Below are 23,606 nucleotides of genomic sequence, written 5' to 3'. Positions count from 1 at the left end.
TTAAATAGAATCTGATGCCTAACAAGGAAGTAATGAGCATTGCTTCTTCACAGCTCAAGATGGATCTCTTTCTTTAATCGAGGGAAACAATGACATAATGGAAAGATAACACAGTTCTAGAATTCAGGAGATATAGTTCATGCTTTGCTCCTAATAAGTTGTGTGGCCTTTGGAAAATTACTTGACCTCTCTGAGTATCAGTCCCCTCATCTGTAAATTTAGCTATAGGACCCTTTGTTCTAAGTTCTTACTGACTCATGTTGTCAATTTTCATGGCTGTTTAGGATGCTAAGTAATTTTAATCAGGACACTCACTAGAGAGAGTTATAATAGTAAGATTCTTATAGAGCCTTTTTTTTAACAGGACATACTTTGATTTGTCAACAGTTTCTTAAGAGTTTGGCAGTTTCGAAAAGCATTATGATTTGACTTAGATTATTCAAAATTGATGTTTTTAGTTAGGCCACATTAATGTCTTGCACATAGGTGCTCAGAGCATGGATTAATGGATCTTTTGAATTACAGACATGTGAAACAATAGACATAAAATATGCATTCAGAATAGAAAATATACAGTGATCTTTTCACTTCATGTTGGAATAAATTGTCCAGATCAAGGAATTAAACTTTTATCCAAAATGACTTACACATCAAATTTTTTGGCCCCATGGAGTTTACCTACTTCAAAAACTCCTTTATTTTATCCAATACCTGTAAAAATAGGATCATAAAAAGCAACCCATTGTTTCTTAACTTCCAGTACTATAATATTGCTCTGATGTTTGGATTAATGATTTTCCAGATATATTTTTCATGTCTTCTTTTTTATATTTGATGTGTCTCTACATATCAAAAACTACTTTTAAACATTAAGTAAAAAATTTTAAAACCTAATGATTTCACTCAGTCTCAATGACTCATAAAGCTATTAAGTTTGGTAATTGCATGGTCATTGTCTCTCAGTTTTGCAAATGTGTTTTTCACTAATATTCATTACTTTTAATCATCTACTGGCCACCTTTATGCATACTTATCTATTTTGTTTTTGTTGCTTCTTTCCAGACTTGTTTCTTGCATTTTCTTTTTGTTTTTTTGGGTCTTATCTCCATATATTTTCCTATTTATTATGACCTGTGATAAACTCACATTTAAGAGCTTTAGCTATGTTCCCCATCTGCCACTCTGAGTTCTTTTAGAAGTTAAATTAGGGCTGATGGAACTATTCATATGGCTGGTAATTAACTAAAGTATAGCTGAAATGGAAATTTTGCTCCGATGAAATATCCAATTTCACCATTAGACTGTAAAATGAAGCAAAAATATTTTATAAGAAATCTGAAAAATACTTCGTGGGACAAAGATAAAATAATATATTGCCTTCTTAATGTAATGAAAACTCAAGTTTTAGACTTTAATTAAAATTTCTTATTTATTAAATTCATGCATGCACACACATACACACAGATACTCATGCTTAGAAAATAAATGAAAATGGTGTTTTCTCTCCTTAGTTGACTTGTGACACTTAATAAAACCCAGGTGCCATTTCTTTAGGTTCACAGCGTTTGTAGTGCAGCACAGCTGTGTGAATCAGGGAAGATAAGAGAGAGAAGGCATGGGAATATCCATACTGAGGTTTATACTGGCATATAGTATTCAAAAGAGCCTTTTTTTAAAAAAAATTCTCTTTTTCTTCGCCTTAATTTTTCATACAAACATATTGGACAATTTAACCACGAATTCCAGACATCTCCAGGGAGACCCAATGACATAAGTAGAATTACTTTAGAAAATCATATCAGTATGTGCTTTATATGTTATTCTTTGTTGAAGAAATACTGATTGTTCCCATATTTTCCCAAATTTATGGAATTTTTAGGGCAGGCTAATGGAGATCATATCTGATCAAGGAGCAACAACTCCAAGATGCAGTCATTTCATATAAAAAACAAAGACAGATAACTGCATTTGAAGAATATTCATATAATTAGGTAGAACCTCATTGTGGGGGTATGGGTTTTTGGAAGATCGTTGTACGTTGCCTTTTTAAATTAAAGATATATTCCATAGACATTCTGAATGAAGGTTTTTTGTTTTTTTTTTTTTAGTTTGGATTACAAAGGATTCTAGGAGATGAAAGAAGTCTTTTACTATTGGCAAGAGCAATTGACCCCAAACAACCCAACATGATGACTGAAATAGTAAAAATACTTTCTGCTATTTGCATTGTTGGAGAAGAGAACATGTAAGTATTGCTATATTATTATATTTGCTGCATGGAAAATGACACTTAGGAAATTAATAAGTCCTACTTTTGTTCTGTTTCTTTGGATAACTTTCATGAAAACAGTATTTTAGATAATTTTTGATTGAAATTTTTATCTTGCCTGTTTATATTTTGGCTTTTTTGTTGATATTATGGAAACTAAGTTTAAACAGATAGAATCCTAGTGGGAAATTCTTGAAAGTTGGATTCAAAGTGATTGAGCAGAATTTTGTTTTGCTGGAGGTACAGCAATCGTTAGACAGTGGACAAAAGTCAGAGAGTTATTTTGGCAAATACACACACATACATACACAAACACTGTGCTGCATATCACACAATATGAATAGATGCCTTTATTTTGCATTATCTTATAATAGTATTTTACTTTATATGCCATGGTAAATGAAAATTATTTGTAGAGTGAAATAACCCCACCTGTTAGAAAGAAAAAAACGGTTGTTGATAATTATTCAAAGTGTGTATATGCCACCAAATGCAGCAAGTTGTTGCTGAACGTGCATTTGATCACATCTTATGGAAGTAATACTGAATCAGAAGCAAACTTTCAGATTTGATGACATTAATAAGTCTAGTTTATAAGAAACCCTTGTGATAAAGAATCAAATATCTGCTAAGGACCCAAACCAAAATATTTCCTTGGAACACTTTGCGTGATAGTAATAATGTCAATTTGAGTCAGAACAGGACTATGCAAAGATTTAAGGATGTTGCAATATGTTGACTTTCTCATAACTGTTAGAATAAAATGAGATATTGTTTAGTGTTAGCTACTGTCCTCAGAAACCAAAAGACAAACACTAAACAAATATATTACCATATTTAGTCTCACCTCAATGATAACAAACTGAGAATGAGATAACATATGTAAAAGCAAGGATCCTTAGATTTTATTTTTTAAAAAGTCAGTTTATACATGTGTAACAAATATTTTTTATCACTTAGATTTTCAATATTAATAAAATACAATATAGTCCAGTATAACTGTTATGATTTAATTATAATTTCAGATATAATTTGATAAGAGTAGTATGCTATATAGAGGTTGATTTATTTTAGACATTGTATGGAGATACTTACCAATACTTTTGGTCAGGTTAATAAGTTTCTTGTGCTAGATAATTATACATTCTTCTTTAATTACTTGGGCTTTCCTTTTTAGAGTCTTTTTTTCTTTTTCCATAGTCAAAAAATGTTGATTTAAAAAAATTCTTTAAAAAATGATCGCTCTTTCCAGATCTTTATTATAAAATTACAATCTGTTTATGCTCCAATAAACTGTTAACAATTATAGGTGCCATATTATGTTTAAGTGAAATTAATGTTAACACATGAAATATCAAAACCTGAAACTTTAAATTTTAATGTTTATCACTTAAGTATTCTTTTTTTAATGTCACCCAGGAAAGTTAGTTTTTAAAATCGAATTTTCCTTTTGATACCCTAAAATTATTTAGAGCTATCAATATTTGACTTAAAGAAATATGCGTACAGGAACACAATTCCTATATTGTAATGGTCTTTCAGTTAGACTGGAGGAATCAGTTCAAGAAATCTATTTTATGTGATAGTGACTGTAGTTAATAACAGTGTGTTATATACTTGAAATTTCCTAAGAGCGTAAACTTTAATTGTTCATACCACAAAAACATGTAAGTATGTGAGGCAATACATGTTAATTAGCTTGATTTAGCCATTCCAGTATGTGTGCATATTTGAAAAGATACAATTTCCATCAAAAAAGCAAATGATAATTTGAAAAAATTCTAATGGTACATATAAACATCAAATACCAGAAAGAAAACAGGGAATACTGAAAGGACTTATGCTCATAGTGTATGTATAAGAAGTATTTCCCATTTCTGTTTCTTCTTTTTTCTCTACAGTCTAGATAAACTTTTAGGGGCTATAACAACAGCAGCAGAAAGAAATAACAGGGAACGATTTTCACCAATTGTGGAAGGTTTAGAAAATCAGGAAGCCTTGCAATTACAGGTGAGTTAGTTTTGTCTTAAATTGCTTCTAGAGTTATTTTTAAAGTACTCATTTTGTATGACGTCAACTCCATTTTAGCTGGCATTTAAGTAGTACGGAATGTAAAACTAAAATTTTTCTGTTGCTAGTTTGTGAGAATTACAATTTGTTTAAAATTAGGAAAAATACTTTTGAATTATTATAAATGTGGCAGTTATGGCTGTCATTGATATTTAGACAAGAATTTAGTAATAAACCAGGGAAATTGAAGCTTTAGCAATAATCAAGGCAAAAGGGCAAGCTGTTCAGCCAATGCTATTATCCTAACAAGTTTTAGTGAAGTTGGTGGGCTTATAGAAATTTAAGACAATTAAACACATCTCTCTTCGTGCCATTCAGACAACATTCAAAGGTGTGACTCACCGGAATAGAAGCGTATGAACTGCAATTCTTAGATTAGCGTTCATTTGATAGCCCTGTGTAGACAACTTACTAAATGCCTTCTTTAGAAAATGACAAAACTCACTATCTTTACTTAGATGGTTTCAGGAAATGATCCATTTTATGAATAACTCTGTTCTTGAGGGATGAGAATGCATATTTATTGGTTGTATTTATGATGTGAGGTCCTGCAGTAAACATTTTAATTTGTATATATTATTTGATTTAATTCTCACAACAACCTAGATATGTAGGTATTACTATAGTATCTTTGTTTTGCTTATGGGACGAATAAGATTAAATAACTGGTCTAACGTGACAACAGTTTTTAAGTGTCACAGTCGGAATTTGATTCCAGGTTTTTGGTCTCTGCTAATCTCTCTTTTAGACAATGTATACCATTTAATGTACCATGGAAAACTCTGAATTTTTTTTTTTTTTAGTTCTCATATTGTTGTTCAACAAAGAGAAGGTAGTTTCCACATTTAATTTTGTCAAGCTACTCAGCATCGAATGTTTAACTCTTAAAATTTCTTGCTTGATGTGAAACAAACACAATTAATTTTCTCCTTTTTTATGTATTATGAAGTATTTGTATTTTTGTTTGCCAGAGTTTGAAACGGCATCAGATAGATGAATTGGCTTGTCTAAAAGAATCTGTGATGTTACGAAATTGTAATACCTCTCCAAATATTGAAGGATCTTTGTTAATCATGACTTCTACTCCAACTATATTGAACATTTTGGATCAACTTTTATGGTGCACTTTTATGTCAAATGTATTATTTATTTATTTATTAAGATGGAGTCTCGCTCTGTTGCTCAGGCTGGAGTGCAATGGCGCGATCTCGGCTCACGGCAACCTCTGCCTCCCAAAGTGATTCTCCCTTCCTCAGCCTCCCAAGTAGCTGGGATTACAGGCACACCCCACCACGCCCAGCTAATTTTTAAATTTTTAGTAGAGACGGGGTTTCGCTATGTTGGCCAGGCTAGTCTTGAACTCCTGACCTCAGGTGATCTGCCCACCTTGGCCTCCCAAAGTGCTGAGATTATATTACATATTTTAAAGATTAGGATATTTTTTCCAGTGTTTTTTAAAATAATACATTGTTTCTTATAAAATTTAATCTTGATAAAATTTTATACCTCTACTGAAAGGTTGAAGACTGCCTTTTTTAGATGACTTTGAAAGTTTTGTTCATGTTCCTATGGTTGAGCTTACCTAACTAAATTTCATTGGTTTTCAGCTATATGTGTATGTTTGTACTTCTCTCTGAAAGTTTGTTGAGTAGGAATGAACTCTTTTATTTATATTCAAAGTTTTCATTACATGGGCCAAATACATTGATATAGTTTTAAAATCTTCTTTAAATAAATTTTTAGCTACAACTCTGTGAGTTATGTATTATTACCTCTGGTTTACTGATCAGGGAATTGAATTGCTAAAAGGCACTCCAAAATCACCCAGCTGTTAAGGGATAGAGCTGTAATTTGAACCTGTGCCTTTGTGATGCCAGAATTTGAATACTGCATTGCCTATACTTTGAAGGGATACCTCTGCCAATGAGTAGTTCACCCCAAACAATGAGATGGGAAAGACATTTGCTAGCCTTCAGAAAGCTGGACAGAATGCAATGATAAAGTGACAAGTTGTTAACAAGTAACATATGGAAGAATCATAGACGTCTTGTTAAGTATTCAAGAATTTGTTGAATACTCATTATAGATGCAAAGATATGCAAACCACAATTTAAAATTTCACATTTTAATGAGCTACAAAAATTAGTAATTTGTTATATACAGAGACTAGTACTCTCACAAGAATTGTGAAGTAAGTTTGTTTATTTAGACTAATGTGAATGAAAAGATGTCCTCTAAAAGTTCAAAAATATATTCAGAATACAGAAACAAAAACCCAAAAGTTTAAATCTGTTGCTTAAAAAATATAATTAGTGTTGTATTTTAACAGAATTACTTTTCTATTTCTGTAGTATCCTGAGACTTCCCAAAATGTTATTACAGTCTCGGGAAGTAATTTTGTTAAAATACAGGACTAATTATTTTTTTAGATAACAACTATATACATTTTCCCCCCTTTTGGGGGTTTTAAAAAAGGTTATTAACTTCTCACAGATTTTTTTCCTGGCTTACCTTTAAAGTGAAATTTTATACCTGTGATAGTATTTTCATTATCTTCAGGAGTTCAAGAAATAGGTGGAAGATAAATAGCATATCTTCGTACACTCTCTCTTCATTGACTTTCCTTCAGCTTAGTAGCATTTTCCGGTTTCTTCTGTAAAGCACAGATTATACACCAGCAACTTCTTTTGATCTGACTTAACCTTCTAACTAGCCTCTTGTCTCTCCTTTGCATTTTAAAGTCCATGCCTCTAAAAGAATAATCCATATTTGTTTTCTGTGTTTTCTAAATTACCTTTTACAACTCAACTTTATTACAGTTCTCAAAAAGATTTACAGTGTGCATCTAATTTCAAAATCCAATGGCTTCTTTCCAATCCTGATCACTTGGCATTATTGATCACCTTCCTCCTTGAAAATGTTACTTCCCTTGGCTTTCTAGGCACCATTCTCTCCTTTGTTCTCTACCTTCATTTTTTTTTTTTTTCCTGTGTTTCTAATGTATTTCTCCTCCTCTTACTTCCTAGGTATTTTGTTCCCTAAGTTCTATCCTTGGTCCTCTTTTAGTATCATTTTATGTACATTCATATGCACATACACATATCTATATGTATGTATTTGTATATACATACAGACACATACTTTTTAAAACAATTTTGTCCGTGAATGTTCTCAATTGCTTCTCTAGTTTTACAACCCAACTGTGGTAGTGATTCTCCAGATTTATACATCCAGCTCAGTAGTATCATAAAATTGAGAAATTAAAAATAACATTTATAACCCATATGCCGGACAGTGTTTAAAATACTTTGATATGTTATCTCATTTAAACCTCGCAGCAATTGTATGAGAGAGATAGAAGTATTATCCCCATTTTATAGATAATTAAACCGAGGCTTATAGAGGTTAAATAACTTTCCTAGGGTCACAGTGTGAATAGAAGGGAAAACACAGATTACACACCAGGGAGTCTGGCTATAGATAACGTGCTTTAACTACTAAGCTGTAACTCCTTTTATATTAAAACTTAGCTTATTATCTCTTTCTGTTAACCTGATTTTTCCTAAGTCTCCTCTTCTTCCTGTGTTTCCTATTTTGGGTTATAGAGGTATCATCTACCCAATCTTTACGTTTCCTCAATACTTCTTTCTTTTTTATCCCCTGCATTCAGTCATCAAGTCTTATTACAAAGTATTGACTGTGAATCTAACCCACTCTACTTCCACTGCCTTTATCTTCTCCCACCAATATTATTTCCACAATTTCCTAATTAGTACCCCATATTGACATGTTCTTTCTCTCCAGACAAATGCCCTACACTGTTGTCAGTTATCCTTAAAAAATAAGTCTAATTCTAATATATTATCATTCTTAAAAATCTATGCTCATGACCCGTTGCTAACTTTTTCATTGTGGCCCTAATTTGATATTCTGGCCTTTGAGCCTGTCATTCTCCCGAATGTACCATATGTTTGCGCCATACTACATTTGGTGTTTCCCAGGTACGCTGTAGACTTTTAAATGCCCTCAAACCTTTTATCATGCAGAACACTTTGCCTGAAATAACTGACTTTCCCCACCTGTATCTGTTTCTTCTATGTCTTGCATAAGTCTGGGAAGGCTTCAGTAATGAGGTGATATTTTAACTAGGCCTTGAAGGACAAGTAAGCATTTTTCATAAATTATCTTTGCTGATAGAGAAGCAGTACTACGGTAGGATGAGAGGTGAAAAGGGCTTCCAGGAGGTAAAATAGAGGCCAGAATCATCTGGCAGTCACTTCATAAAAAACAGTGAGGTAATACCAGCATCTAGTTCAAACTGCTTTCTAGATAGCCAGGTAGGAAACCTAAGGTGTACTGAGCATTAATAACAGTTTATTGAAAGGGAGAGGAGTATAGTTAACATACAGTGATGTACTATCAAAACAGCCCCAGTCTTCACAGGCTGCTGTTAGTTTGAAAGGTGCCATGTTTTTACAGTATTTCAGTATATACAAAGAAGTGTAGTAGCATAATTTAATACATTTAAAAACTGTTTTCTAACATGCTGAAAATAATAATGAACTTTGCACATGTTGTAATTAGATATGGTACACAAAAACAGAGCTGTAAATATGCCCTTTCCTGATGTGTGATAGCTTCACTTATCCATTCCTCACCTATTTAATAGATTTGTCCTTTGGAATATAACTGAGAACTAAAAAATGAAACAAAAATAAAATAAAACAATCTGAGCAGTCTACAAATGTCACCAGATCTATCAAGTAAACCTCATGGTGAGAACGACTTTTTGGCTTTTAATCAGAGCCTATTTATTCTCTTTTCATATGTTATCTTAATGAACCCAATTATCTGTTTACATCCACAGCAGACTAGAAGTGCAGGTTGGAAGGTTGGGAGAGGGTTTATTCCAGAATCATACACCGGAATCATCAAGAAGTGACAACTGACAAGCTGACAACAGGAGAGGGGTAGATAGAAATGTAAGAAAAGACAGAAACTGGAATGCAAATGATAACAATAGACTTCACAGAGCGTGGAGGCTAGTAGCCCTGCACACTTCAGTACCTCCCGAAATACTGAGTTACACCATACCTCACTAACTCACATATTTAGTGATGACCCTGACTCAACAGGAAATTGTTAAATTATATCTAGTTTATTTTGCGTAAGAATGTGAGAATTATATAATTCATTTCAGAGAGTGTCCCATATGAAACAAGATGTTGATGCTTAAATAGATAAACAGATACATGGACCTATTCTATGTGGCTTGATTCTTTCCACAGTGGTTCTTGAGTGTTGAGATTTTACTGTAAGCATACTTGTAAATTAGCCACTAGTGTACTCAGACCATCACATATGAGGGAGTAGCTTTGGACAAAGTATTAATCATTTGTCAGTGAAAGTGCATTTATAAGAAAACAAGGCATCAAGGCTTATGAATATGGAGAAAATTTGTGGAAATTAGCATTTTATAAAGCATTGAATGAATGCTTGATATTACTTAGGAAACTTGTTCTATTGACAGTTTTATATTATTGTCATTGAGAAAATAGATTACTATAATGGTAGGTTGTTTAGAGATATTTGTACAATGTAGTCATTTTTGGTATTGACACAAAACTAACTTCTGACTTAAACAAGGATGGCTTTATTTTAAATCTGTTTCAACACTGAATAATTGTCAAACCTATCATTTTCAGTAATAGAGGGTTGCCAGTGACCTCCATGATATAAAAAGCAACTGGCCACTTTTGAAGTCATTATATTAGCTTCCTCAGCACTATTTGGCACTATTGATCACTCCTTTATCAAAGCTTCCTCCTCCCTTGACTTCCATGATACTAAACTGTATTAGTCCATTCTCACATTGCTATAAAGAACTACCTAAGACTGGATAATTTATAAAGAAAAGAGGTTTAATTGACTCACAGTTCCACAGGCTGTACAGGAAGCATGGCTTGGGAGGCCTCAGGAAACTTACAATTATGGCGGGAGGCGAAGGGGAAGCAGGCATACCTTGCTTCCTTGAGCAGGAGGAAGAGACAGAAGGGGAAGATGCTGCACACTTGTAAACAACCAGATCTTATGAGAACTCACTCAGTATCACAAGACCAGCAAGGGGGAAGACCGCCCCCATGATCCAGTCACCTCCCATTAGGCCCCTCCTCCAACACTGGGGATTACAGTTTGACATGAGATTTGGGTGGGGATACAAATCCAAACCATATCAAAAGCCCTCCTTGTTTTTCTTTTACCTTTATGTTTCATTTAAATTCTCTTATTTCTATGCTTGGCCCTTAAATTTGCAGATTCCTAGAGCTTGATCCTCAGTCCTTTGGTACTTTGCTTTTCTCATATTGATAATCCTTGGGCAATCGCATCTATCCTCAGAGCTTCAATTAACTAGCACTCATATGTGATGTCTTTATCTGATCTCTTCTCTTCCTCCCAACTCACAGACCCCCTATGTTCAGCTGCTTCCTGACTAGATTTCAAATTCAATGTTGTCCTTAAATATACTTATCTTCCTTTTTAAAAAAATCCTTTTCCCTACTCTAAACCTCTCTCCAGCCTTGACCTGCATTTCTCTTGTGTTCCCAATCCTGGTTGACCTTAATATTTACCCACCAGTTAGCATATAGCAGAAACATACTAGTCATCTTGGAATCTACCCTTACTCCATCTTCCATTCCATTAGTCACCAGATCCTATCAATTCTATATCCTTAATGTTATAGTTCCCTTCCTCGATATGGTATCCTTCTCTCTGCACCCTCACTTTGCCATTTTAAAATTTCAGAGTATTGTTACATCTCACTATTTTATCCTTTCCCTATATTCTATTCTTCATTATGGCCCCGTTTAAATTATCTTCCACAATGTTGTCTTTCTGAAATGCTTTTCTCAGAAATGCACTTCAGAATGCTTAAAGTCCAACATTGGCTTCCCATAGTTCACTGCTTAAAGTCCAACAATGCCTTCCCACAGTCTCTAGAATTACAGTCTAGTCCTATCCCAAACAAAATACTTCATCTGGTTGTTACTTTCTCTTTCGCCTCATATTCCACCACGCTTCTACATATGTTTTTAGTCTAGTTATATTGTACTTTGTTTCCTATAGATTTTATGCTGTTTTATTCCTCTACCTTTATACCTTTGTACATGACTTCCATTGGCTTGGAAAGTACTCCATTTCTCAATTAACTTGCTCTGTACATTCACATCTTTCTTCTCTCATACTTTGACTTAAATCATCTTTGTTCCTAACTCCTGTTGGACTAGGATAAAGAAAGACCTTGTTAATGTCAAAAGAGTACTTAATAAGGTCAAGTGTGGAACAGTGTCAATAAAATTTTAAAAGTACAATTTGTCACAGATAATGGCAATATGGATAATCTGTCTGAGAATGCCCTAGACTTGGCAATTATTGTACCCCATAGCTCTATGAATTTTGATTAAATAGATAGATGTTTGTATAGTTTTCAAAGCCTGTAAGTTAAAATCAATAAAAGGTTCTAGCATTTTCCCAGTACTTTTATGAAGATATTTGTGTTCAAATATTTCCCTTTCTCTGTCACTTAGGTTAAAAAAACAAACAAATTTATTTTTGTAATGCTATATCTTATGCCAATACAATTGGAAATATTTAAATGTCATTCACTTACTATATTTTAATTATTTTATTTGGGACAGTTAAGTGTTACAAATAAACCCTAGGCATGTATAGATGAGCTTTGCCTTTTGAAAGTTTATCATCTGTTTTGTAACATTTCACCCTTTATACCATTCTACCCCAGAACGAAGACAACAGCATCTGGTGACTAAAAAATGTAGATGATTATTGTAGAAATATAATATACTGTTATAGTAAAGGAAGGATCTTAATGTGGTAGAAAACGGATAATGATTCAGTGTAGTGTATAATTATACATGACACAAATGATTGGGTACTTTATCACATGCACAGAACTGGTAGTTTTTAACTATGTATGCTTATGTATTCATTCAATAGGATATATATGCATCTTATGTTGAAATCTTATGACATCACTGAATGAAAATGCCAATATAGAAATTGATTGTATTTACTAATTAAGCATCAGAATTGTGGCCCTAGCATATGTATTAATAATGGAGGAAATTCACTGATTTTCTGTGACTTTAAAATTTTGATTCTCATGGAAGCTGTATTTGTAACAATAGATATGGCAGACCATTTTGAAACATAGCCATTATAAAGACACTAAGCGACAGAGCAACTCTGGATAATGGACTTTGTGATATTCAATTCAAGGGCATTTGTTTTCTTTCTAAGATAAGGGGAAATTATATTAAACAAGATTTGTGTGATACAATATGGTAGAAAAAAGTCCAAGGCTAAAGGTCAAGAGACCTGAGTTCTAGTTGTATCATTGGGGCTTATTAGTTATGTGATCTTGGGCAAATCATCCAATCTTTCTAGGTTTTCAGTTTCTTTATTTTTAAATAACATATTGGACCAGAGTATTTTATGTTCTGTCTAGCTTTAAAATCTCATGATTATTTTCTGTCTCTGGAGTTGAATTTTTTTTTTGGAAAGCAGATTGATTTTGCATTGTTAGAGGACAATAGAGTACACTCATCTCTTAAAGATTTATATACTTGGAAGTTGAGCATATGAATTTTGAAATTTTCATTATTCAGCAATGAGTTTTGTAGTTCTTTGAAGTGAAGGTTTCAGAGATTAGGCCAAATCTCTTTTTTTCTTTAAAATCTCCGGTGTAGTGCTATTCAATCAAACTTTCTCCCATGTTCTATATCCTTGCTGTCCAATGTGGTAGCTACTAGCCACATGTGGCTGTTGAGCACTGGGACAATGGCTAGTGAAATTGAGCAACTGAATTTTAAATTTTATTTAATTGTAATTAAATTAAACTGTGACAAGTGGCTCCCATATTGGATAGCACAGTACTGTAGAGAGTGTGTGTGTGTGTGTGTGTACGCATGTGTTCACATGCATATACATGCTGAGTATGGAGTGGGTTGGCAGGAAGTAAAGGAGAGGAGTGGTAGACCATTATTTTGAATGATGGGATGCCATTTATACTTTACTGCTCAGGATGTATATGAAGTGGAATTTAACCCTCTCCAAGAACCATTTTCTACTTTTGCTTTTTTTTTTTTTTTGCATTACATTATATATTATGATAGCCACTATGTATACTAGATAACCTATTGTTTATATTATTGTATGTTTTTCTGATTAACCTATAGTTTTAAAGCTACATATCCCCAGTATATTAAGCATGTTGTACCAATTACATTTTATCATCTTACCCATCCTTAAAATCTTTTGTTGTGAGAATCTATGAATGGAGTTTATGAGACCTTTGGAATGTGCTGGAAATTATATTTGTAGTAAAGTGATATCATTTATAATCATGAGTTTCCTCCTTGTTGTGTGGCCTTATATAAGTTATTCTATCTGCTTTGAGCCTTAGCTTCATCATCTGTAAAATAAGAATAACAGTAATGCTAACTTTGTGTGGTTTTTATGAAGATGAGATTAGATGGTGAATTATGTAAAGGACCTAATACATTGTGTGATAACTAATAATAATGATGATGATGATAGTTTGAGATTTTATATTTAGCTATGAATTCAGGATACACACAATGGGGTTGTCATGTTTATAATTAAGTAGTAATATATTCTGGCCTTTAAGCTAATTTAAATTTAATTTTGTATTTGTAAATAGTGACAATTATTTCAGTTTTGGATTTGAGATAATGTTCCCATTCTCTGAAAAGGGCAGCATTTGTGTAACGGCATAAAGGAATAGCAAAAATTTAGATGACTTTTTTGTTTTCCACATTCATATTACAATATACATATTTCTGTAAAAGAGTATTACTTTATCAGCTTATGTTGGAAAACGACATGATAGCATGTCTATTCATCTTATGTTATTTGTAATTAATTAAATATCTATTAGAATATGATATATAATAAATGGTACATTGTTAAGCCAGTACCTTTACCCTTTTAAAACTGACTTCACATTATGTCCTAATTATTATATACTATAGTCAATGGATGGAACGTCTTTGTTTTCATATTAAACTATAGGTTCAAATTTTATATATAAAGTGAGTATTTAATATCATTGAAACATATTATTAAAGTTATATTGATACATTCATTAATTTTATTATCTTTATTGTCTCTTGATCTAAATACTTTTATTTGTATAAATATACAATTGCAGGACTCATTAACTTGCTTCTTACAGAAATGTTCTCTTTACTTGTAGGGTATTAATACAAGCCATTAAGCTAGAATTTCTTCTGGCAAAAACAATCCTAACAGATGGCAACTTTTCTCTCTATTAATTTTGGATTGGACATGTACTTTGGCTTGTTTGGTCGTGTCATAGTTGTAACATAACAAGAGTCATTCAAGCAAATACAATGACAATATAACCGTGGACATGTACAGTATGCAAATATATAGCCTAGCCTGTCAAAACTATATAAAGATTTACATGATTTCCTATTGTAAATAGGAAGGTTAAGTGATCTATTAAAGCATAAGCTTCATTATAACTTATCTGGTATGTCTTTAAAGTTAATGCCAAATCTATGGCAAATATTTAGTCAGTTTTCTAAGTGTTTTATCTTGATATTTGAACGTTCATAGAAATTAGAATATATTGTTGTATCATTCAGATATCTGATCATGTTAGAAACAACCTTAATCAGCCCTTTTGAACCATGTAACTTTTGATTTTTGAATGTAGATCTGGGGCAGATGGGCTAATCTCCCAAAAAGCAACTTAAATATATAAGATATAGATTCAAGAGTAAAGCATACCTTTTAATCTCTTCTCCCTATTTTGGAAAAAATAACTCTATCATCATAGATCTGTAGATGTCAAGTCAAAATACATTTGAAATATTTGTCTTTTCATAATATATTTTTCCCATGCTAACTATTAATTTATTTATGTGTGCTTCTATATATAGTATAGAAGTATCCTTATATAATCTGTTTTTTCCAAGGATTCCCCTTGTAGTTTGCCCTTTGAGCACTCTTCTACTCATTGCATTCTTTAAAAATAAAAAATAATACATTTAAATGACATCTTTTCAGTTAAACAATTAGCCAGTTACCTTAGATTTGAGCAGCATTTTCCAAAAATGCTACTTAGGAATAATTTATGGAATACCTGGCACTTAGCATTTTGTTGATTCCCTTCTAGATTAAAATTACCAGCAAATAAATTCCTTTTTATAATAGGGAATCTCAAAATCAGAAGGTAAGAAAAGCAAAACTCATTTTTCAGTATCAATATATTTAATCAAATACTTTACTTGAAAACAAGCTCTTACATATGCTTTATTATGAAGTGTGCATTAGTATTAGTGTCCCAGTGCCTTCTAGTTGATCTTAATTCACTTCTATTATTTTTTTCATACCTAGTAAGTTAATCCATCTTAATTACATATTTTAATACTTTATATATTTTGTACAAATCATCCCATTAAGAGGATGGAGAGAATGTAAATCAATGTAATAATTTATCTAAGTTATCACTGTTCCCTGTTTAATATTAGGGTACTTTTATAACTTTAATTTATTTTAGAAGTGTTTATAACCCTGTAGAATTGAGGCCAAGTGTACTGTGAGGACAGCTGGACATGAAAGATACATTTTGTGATCTTTTCAAAGGACTCTATCTGCCCGCTTTAGCAATTTGGGTTTTTCAGAGGGAGTTTAATATTTCTTCGTATTCTTTTTAAAAGCACAACATACTTGGTCATGACATCTTTGTTAGAATTGTTTTGGACATTAGATAATTTGTCATTAATTTTGTTGTTTATAATTAAAGTCATAATCATACTTCTAGAAATATTTGCTTTTCTTATTTTATCGTTATGTGTGTATGCCTTTAGTGAATATATTATCTTAATGCATTATTTCATTAATTTATTTAATGTGTTTTTTAAAACAAAATTTGCTTTCTAATTGCAGGTGGCCTGCATGCAGTTTATAAATGCCCTTGTCACTTCTCCTTATGAGCTTGATTTTCGAATACATTTAAGGAATGAATTTCTCCGTTCAGGACTAAAAACAATGTTACCAGTAAGTTGAATGTATACGTTTATTATGCTGATGAATTTTAATATTTTTTTCACTTCCACAAAAGTACTTGAAGCAGAGTAAATAAATGTGCTTTGCTATTTTGTTTTGTAAAGCATTAGACATTTTGTAAGCTTTTTTGTATTCCAGTAATAGCGTTCTCTACATACAAATGACGATTCCGAATTCAGCTAATAATGTGCCCAGAAGCGATGTGTTTTTGTTTTTTGTTGTTTTCCTCAAGTCAAGAGGGAACTTCTTTTCTTTGAATTTTGAATATTGAAAACATGAGACTTTTTTTTTTTTTTTTGCAGTTTCAATTTTCATTTAAAATTTTCTGCTTTCCTCTTTGATAACTTAGATTGATTTCATTGGTATTCAGGATAAGCATGCATAGAGTTTTGATTAGTATATGCCAGACACATTGCTTAAGAATGTTCCTCTTGTTACAAGGCTATAGGAACTTTTCCAATCAAAAACAATTTTGTTTCTTAAATTGAATGTGAATATTTGCTGTAATTATGACAGTGTTAAAAACATTTTTGAAACGACTTTATATGCTGAATCTTAAATGAGCACACTTATTTTTATAAATACAAATACAACTACTGTGGTTTTATATTTTATTAAGTATATTAACTGAAGAGTGACTATTGAAGACTATGGCATTGTTCAAGACAAGTAAAATTACGCTAGTGTCTTTAAGCTACTCAGAATATACCTGAGAGACAAGAAGTAAAAGTAAGGAAGTGGGGAAAAAGCACTGAGGAGAGAAAAACAACAACAACAAAAAATGTCATTGAATGTGCGTGTGTGTGCCCATGTGTATGACCTAGTTTACCAGAAATACCCAAATTGGGGACATTTCCTGGTGAGGAATCAGTATGTAGCATAAATTTGTAACATATGGTGGGTTACTTTTAACTGAAAGTAGTTGAAACCCATCATAATAAGTGGTGTGGTTGGACCTGTTAAACCCATTTTAATAAAATGTATGATAGGGTCCACCTGGTTTTGGAAATTTCTATGTCAATCCCACCTGAAGTGGTTCTTTCATTCTTGGCACCTAAAACCAAGGCATTGGATGCAGAGAATCAAAGCAACATTTTAAGTGACCCATCTAGAGATTCAGTGTGCAGTTAACTTAGGCACATTCACCAATTACAGTTAGTGTGACATATGATTATTCTTGTTTTTTTTTTTTTTTCACTAATTTTCTTTTCATCCAAAGCCTGTAGCCTTAGGTAGCTAAAGATAATCTTATAGTTTTGATGGTAGTTTGCTTTTGAATTTCCTTCTTGTCTGTTTCCATGCTTGTTTTTACTGGGCTGGTTCTCTCTTTATAGTAGCATCTTTGAAGACTTGCTGGCTGCAAGGGCTCTGTAGCATCCTCTACTCATTTACTAATATGCCATGTTTTCTGCCATAGTTGTTGCTCTTACTTTTCTGTCTTTCATTCCCCTCTATTTATAATTGAACATTCACTTTCTGCTTTATACTACTGAATGGCTAGTCAAGAGAATTGTGACTCTCATTTTAATTTATTTTAGTCCTCATTTTTCAGAAACGGTATGGTATTTTAGCTCTTGTCCTTAACCTTTTGCACTTTTGTCTGGGTACATTAATCTCTGCTGGGCTCAGTGGCCTCATGTTATTCATTTGGTTACACAGACAGCTGAGATTATGTGTCAGTGTTTCTAAGCTACACTTTTCCATTGGCCATATAGCCCTATATAAAACTTTTTGTGGTACTGTGTGCTTCTTAATTTATATGTTCTTTTTTTAAATTAAAAATATTTTTAATTATGGATACAAAACAGTTGTACATATTTTTGTGGTAAAATTTATATTCGGCCTACCAAAGTGCTGGAATTACAGATGTGAGCCACTGCGCCTGGCCTAAGTTTTGTATTTTTTTATAGAGACAGGGTTTCGCCGTGTTGGCCAGGTTGGTCTTCAACTCCTGGCCTCAAATGATCCACCCCAGCCTCCCAAAGTGCTGGGATCGCATATACAAGAGTAGAATCAGTATTCGGGCAGATAGACCTTGAGAAGATTAGAGATCATTTATTTAGAACTGTAGATTTCACTGCTGTTGTTTTAGTTTATCACAACTTGGGAGCAGGACAGAGTGGTCATGGGTTAACATATACTACATACCCCACATGTCGACTACTATCTAATTAACCTGCTAATGAACTAAATATTTAAATTTAAACCACTGGAATTTATAGTAACATTACATATCCTTTATATATGCAGTGAAGCTTAATAATATGGTCATAGATGAGCCTTTAAAATCCTTACATTTTTTTCTATTTATTCTTTTTTTATATCCAGTTCTAACAAGAATTCCCTAATGTTCTAGAATACAGTATATTCAAAGCAGCAAATTAGATGTGACTAGGGCTAATTATTAATTTTTGGTATATGGATGAAAAATTATATGTATCTAGAATAATTATGAGTTGGGAAAAACTGGTTCTTAGTATTTCAGTAATCGTTGAGATCAACATTGTAGTAGAGTGAAACTTTTTTCATAATAATTATCAGAATCTTCAAGACAACGAATTTTTAAATTATATTCTTTAAAAATTTATTTTCAAGGTTCCTGTCATCTCTATAGTTAAATTTTGATGTTGAAAAATAGTTTATATTTCATTTACATGGAAATTTCATGTCTGATAAATTTGCTTTAGTAATTTAGAATAAATGAGTTGTTACAAACTCTACAGTGAGTTTTAAAATAGGATTTTTTCTGTACTTAATTTACATTGATTTCTTCTGAAATTTTCCCCATTTGCCTTTTATTTAAATAAATTAAGAAAATATTAGTTAAATCAGATACGTGAAGGAAAAACATAGTAAGAAATGGTGTTGGTAGGCAGTAGGCATACTTTTATCTCTTTAAAAGTCTGAGAAACTCTTTCCTGTTTTAAAGACTCAATTTTGGTTGGTTGTTAATCAGTAGTGTACTGGCAATGGACTTTGATTTCCTTTGAAGTATACTATGTTATAGAAAATTACATATGTCGGGAATTCTGCAAAAAATAATTTTAGATCTATACAGCATGTCTTTTTAAAAAATAACAAGCACAGAGTGTTTCACATAATTAATAACAATGTATTTCAGTAACTTTTTGGTAGTTCACATTTTAAAACATAAAACTTCCGTGATAGATTTCCATTTACTTTTATAGGAGACACATCTTATTATTTATTATTTGTACTATGTAAAAATTTTAATTCAGTAAATGTTTATTTTATCAAGAATTTATGAATATTTCAAGGCTTGACATTTGGCTGAAAGGAAGTTTCATAAATATAAGCATATATATGTGTATGTGTATATGCATATATATATTTACAGTAACTTCTCATTTAATGTCATTGATAGAATCTTGCGAACTGCACCTGGAAGCAAAACTGTATACAGTAGGTCCTTGAATAATGTCCTTTCATTATAACGTTGATGAGAAAAGAAAATTGGTTTTGCTATACATTTTTTGCTTCAAGTTGCAGTTTCCAAGAACTACTGAGGACATTAAATGAGGACTGACTCTGATAGACCTGGAGCGTTATTAATAAAGAATATTTATAAAATACTGCAGTTACACATGTCTAAATTTTATATTGTGCAATATGTGCTCATATACTATATATAGTATAAATAATGTCTGGATCTAATAAAGAACTAAATTGCACATTTAACCAGTTATTTTCACTGAAAATATTTTAATTATGCTGACTGATTTTCATGTTTTGTAACGTTCTATGCTAAATGACAGTACTTAAATTTTTCTGTTTTTCTGACATATTTGAAAGTGTTTAAGTTTTACGATTAATTTCTGAGAGAGAATATATGGTGACAAGAATAAGACATACTGTAAAATGTGTGACAGGTTGTTTCTGCAGTGACCAGTGTATTGGGTTTGTCTGGCTTATGTAATTTTCTAAATAGCGTTCAGAAATCACCTGATAATATGACCCAGCAACGTTAGATAATTTTGCATTCTAATAAGTTTCTTCATTCCATTTCAAACTGGAAAACTAGAGCTAAAGCAAGTTATTACTAAAAAGGAAACCAAACATAAATATATTTACTTATGTTTGATATGAAATTATGTAGAAACAATTATTTTTATATGCTCTGCAGGTAAATTTTCAATAAATCATTATGTATGTGAGTGTTAGAAAAAAAGCATCTAGAAATTGCTGAAATTTGTTTGGCTTCAGTAATAGCCATTACATATCTATAATAGTTCTATTGAATAAAGATAGAAACAAGAAATGTATCCCATTTTGTTTTATCGACCTAATTTGAAGTACACCATGCTTGCATTTCCTTTTAGAGTTCAAGCTCAGCTCTGAACATCCTAGTCCCACTTTCGGTATCACCCTTGAGCATCCACAGTTGTGATTATCGATTTGGGTTTTGAAAGCTGCAACTTAATGGACACATATTAAAAGATATTCCAGGTGATATATATTGAGCCCAACAATCTCTAGTGTGGCATGCTTCTAAATTTTTTATACTATTATTATGAAAATTATCAGAGGTTTGTAATGCATGTGCTTATAATGTATTACAAAAACATAACTTTTATGCCCAAGTTGGTATTTTGTGATTAGGCTAAGCAAAAATATAAGGTGGGGGAGGAGGTTAGATGTACAGCTTAATAAAAAGTCCAAACGCCTTTTTGCTTTAAAATCACAAAATATCTTTTAAAATAAATGTGTTTATACATCTTTTCACGCCATACTTGGGACTGTTGTGCTTGAATATATCCTTGCATTTGTTCTTCGTTAATACAATTGATCTGTATTTGCATTTTTTGCCAGAGGCATATGTGAATGTTCTGACTGCATGAGTTCTTTTGCAATCTTTGATTAGTGTGTTTAGTCAAAACGACAGCATTTAATTTGGGTTGTTAGCAGTTAGTTTTTTTCTGTTGTAGAACTGATCGCTAATTTTTTAATGTGAGTAATCAAAATGTAGGGCATGGAAAAAAATTAAGTGAATGCAATGAGGTCCTTTTATTTTGAAATAGAAAAATTCAGCTACATTTACTTTCAGAAAACCAAGTGCCCGCGTCAATATTTGAAATTGCTTCTGTGTTTATAAATGAATAATTGTGTTCTGCCCTTTATTACCTAAATATGCTGTTGTCAAACTGTTATTCATGTGTTAAGTTTTATGTTTATATATTAGGATCTAAAAGAAAAAGAGAATGATGAGCTTGATATTCAGTTGAAAGTATTTGATGAAAACAAAGAAGATGACCTAACTGAATTATCACACCGTCTCAATGACATTCGAGCAGAAATGGAATATCCTTTGACAAACCACAAAACAATTTTGTGTGCATTGTGAGAAAGGGATTTGTGGGCAATTTTGTGGACCATTATTAGAGTTCTTGTCTGTCAGCCCAATTTATATCCATTTATTTATATTAGAACCTTACTATAATGCTGTCCTTGAGATTCATGTTGAGGAATTGTCAGGCTGTCTTGATGATTTACACAGAGTGTATTGAAATCTGCACAATGGCTCACAGTATTATAGGTATACTCTGCTCAGTGGTCTTGAATAAAGAATAGCATAAGGTAATATATCTTACATGTATGGATTTTTTGGGGGAAAAGTTCACTGCATTCGTATGTGACTATAGGTGAAATACTTATTCAGTTTATTAAATCAAGCTTCAGTGACTTAGAGATACAAGGCAATTCAAATAAATATCTTATTTTGTATTCAAATATTTGTGTTTCTTAACAATAACAAAAATGTTTAGATGCAGTAGTATCTGAATATAGCAAAGCTATGTGGTAGAAGCATCTGAGTCAAATACAACTAGCGTATAACCTTCCGACGGCAACAATTTTATATGAAATTATTTTAGATCTAAGAGATGGTTGTCATAGCATTGCTGGCCATTTGTTTCACACCTGTTATGTTTCTTACTTAATGGATTCTGGTGAAGTTGGGAAACATGTCAGAACCAAAGTGACCTTTGAGTTGGATTTTTTCTCAGTAATGTTTTCTTCCCTTTTCTGCTCCTCGCCCCCACTCCCCAAAGCTGGAAGTAATATTCCCCTCCTTGAAATACCCAAAGTACCTTGTTTGTTCTATTTTATTTATGTACACTTCTGTGCCCCTGTGAGATTGAGGGCAGAAATGTTATGTTTAATCTTTTTTCCTTCAATGCACCTATGAAAGTCTTACACATAGGTATTGGATAAGTGTGTGTGCAATGAATAACAATGTTATTATTATAAGGAATAATTTCTAGTAATTTTTATTCATCATTAGAGATGCCAGTCTACTGTGGCTTCTATAATATTAAATGTTTTTCATATCAATTAATATCTTGCTTTACATAGATTTCTCTTATAATCAAACTTCACCATAAAGCTATTTTTGGATCCATTGTGTAGCCATTTAAGGACCTCATGAGACTTTAGCACAACACTCTTATGTAGGGTCTAAGAAGTAAGCCATCGTATGCTTAATTCTACCTTGGAGAAAATGTTGACATTTGAGGTTATTTTAGGATATTAAATTACATCTTGTCTTTTATCTTTATTTTACCTTGGTTTTCCAGGTCCTCACTTTTATTACAAAAATGGATCCATTTGTGGAAATCTGATTTCTAGTTTACTAGAAGCATCTAAATTTCTGCCACTCTTTATATCTTGTCTCTACTTTTCATTTTTTATCAAATAATGAAATACAAATGAATGCAAACAATAATAATTGCAGATTTAGTAAGTATTTCATCTGGATAAAATAAAACTGATTTTGTGACCTTTTAGTAGTTTACAGCAGCTCATTTGCCTTCTATCTTATGTGGCAGTGAAAATAGAGTAGTAGTGATTTGCATAAATAATATAGGTCCTCTATCACAACTACAGGAAGATCAAAAGGAGACCATTTTCACTGATGGCATTGCTGTTCCAATGGTACCAGCTATAATCTGGACTTTAAAATATGTATAACGGATCAATTAAGATTTTGGCAGTCAGATGGTCTCGGACATGCTCTTGAGGTCTGTCTCTCTAGTTAAAAGATCAAAATGATTCCATAGAATCATTACTTTATGCAGATGTTTAAGTACTGGATCATAGAGTTGAAGGTTTA

At 32.2% G+C, this 23,606-nt stretch overlaps 1 protein-coding gene across 5 annotated transcripts in view; it reads left to right on the top strand.

The window, feature by feature from the left end:
• LOC105497495 (diaphanous related formin 2) overlaps nt 1-23,606 on the top strand; it is a 919,069-nt gene that overhangs the window by 226,058 nt on the left and 669,405 nt on the right. For all 5 annotated transcript variants that reach the window (XM_071089284.1, XM_071089283.1, XM_071089281.1 and 2 more), the window contains 4 exons: nt 2,109-2,245; nt 4,171-4,279; nt 16,358-16,468; nt 21,678-21,796. In XM_071089284.1, coding sequence (XP_070945385.1) covers nt 2,109-2,245; nt 4,171-4,279; nt 16,358-16,468; nt 21,678-21,796 — 476 coding nt within the window. The remainder of the gene's footprint in view (nt 1-2,108; nt 2,246-4,170; nt 4,280-16,357; nt 16,469-21,677; nt 21,797-23,606) is intronic.

Source organism: Macaca nemestrina, chromosome X, assembly GCF_043159975.1.
Source record: "Macaca nemestrina isolate mMacNem1 chromosome X, mMacNem.hap1, whole genome shotgun sequence".
NCBI lineage: Eukaryota > Metazoa > Chordata > Mammalia > Primates > Cercopithecidae > Macaca > Macaca nemestrina.
The sequence above is the reverse complement of the archived record's forward strand: the minus strand, read 5'-3'. Positions and strand labels throughout refer to the sequence as shown.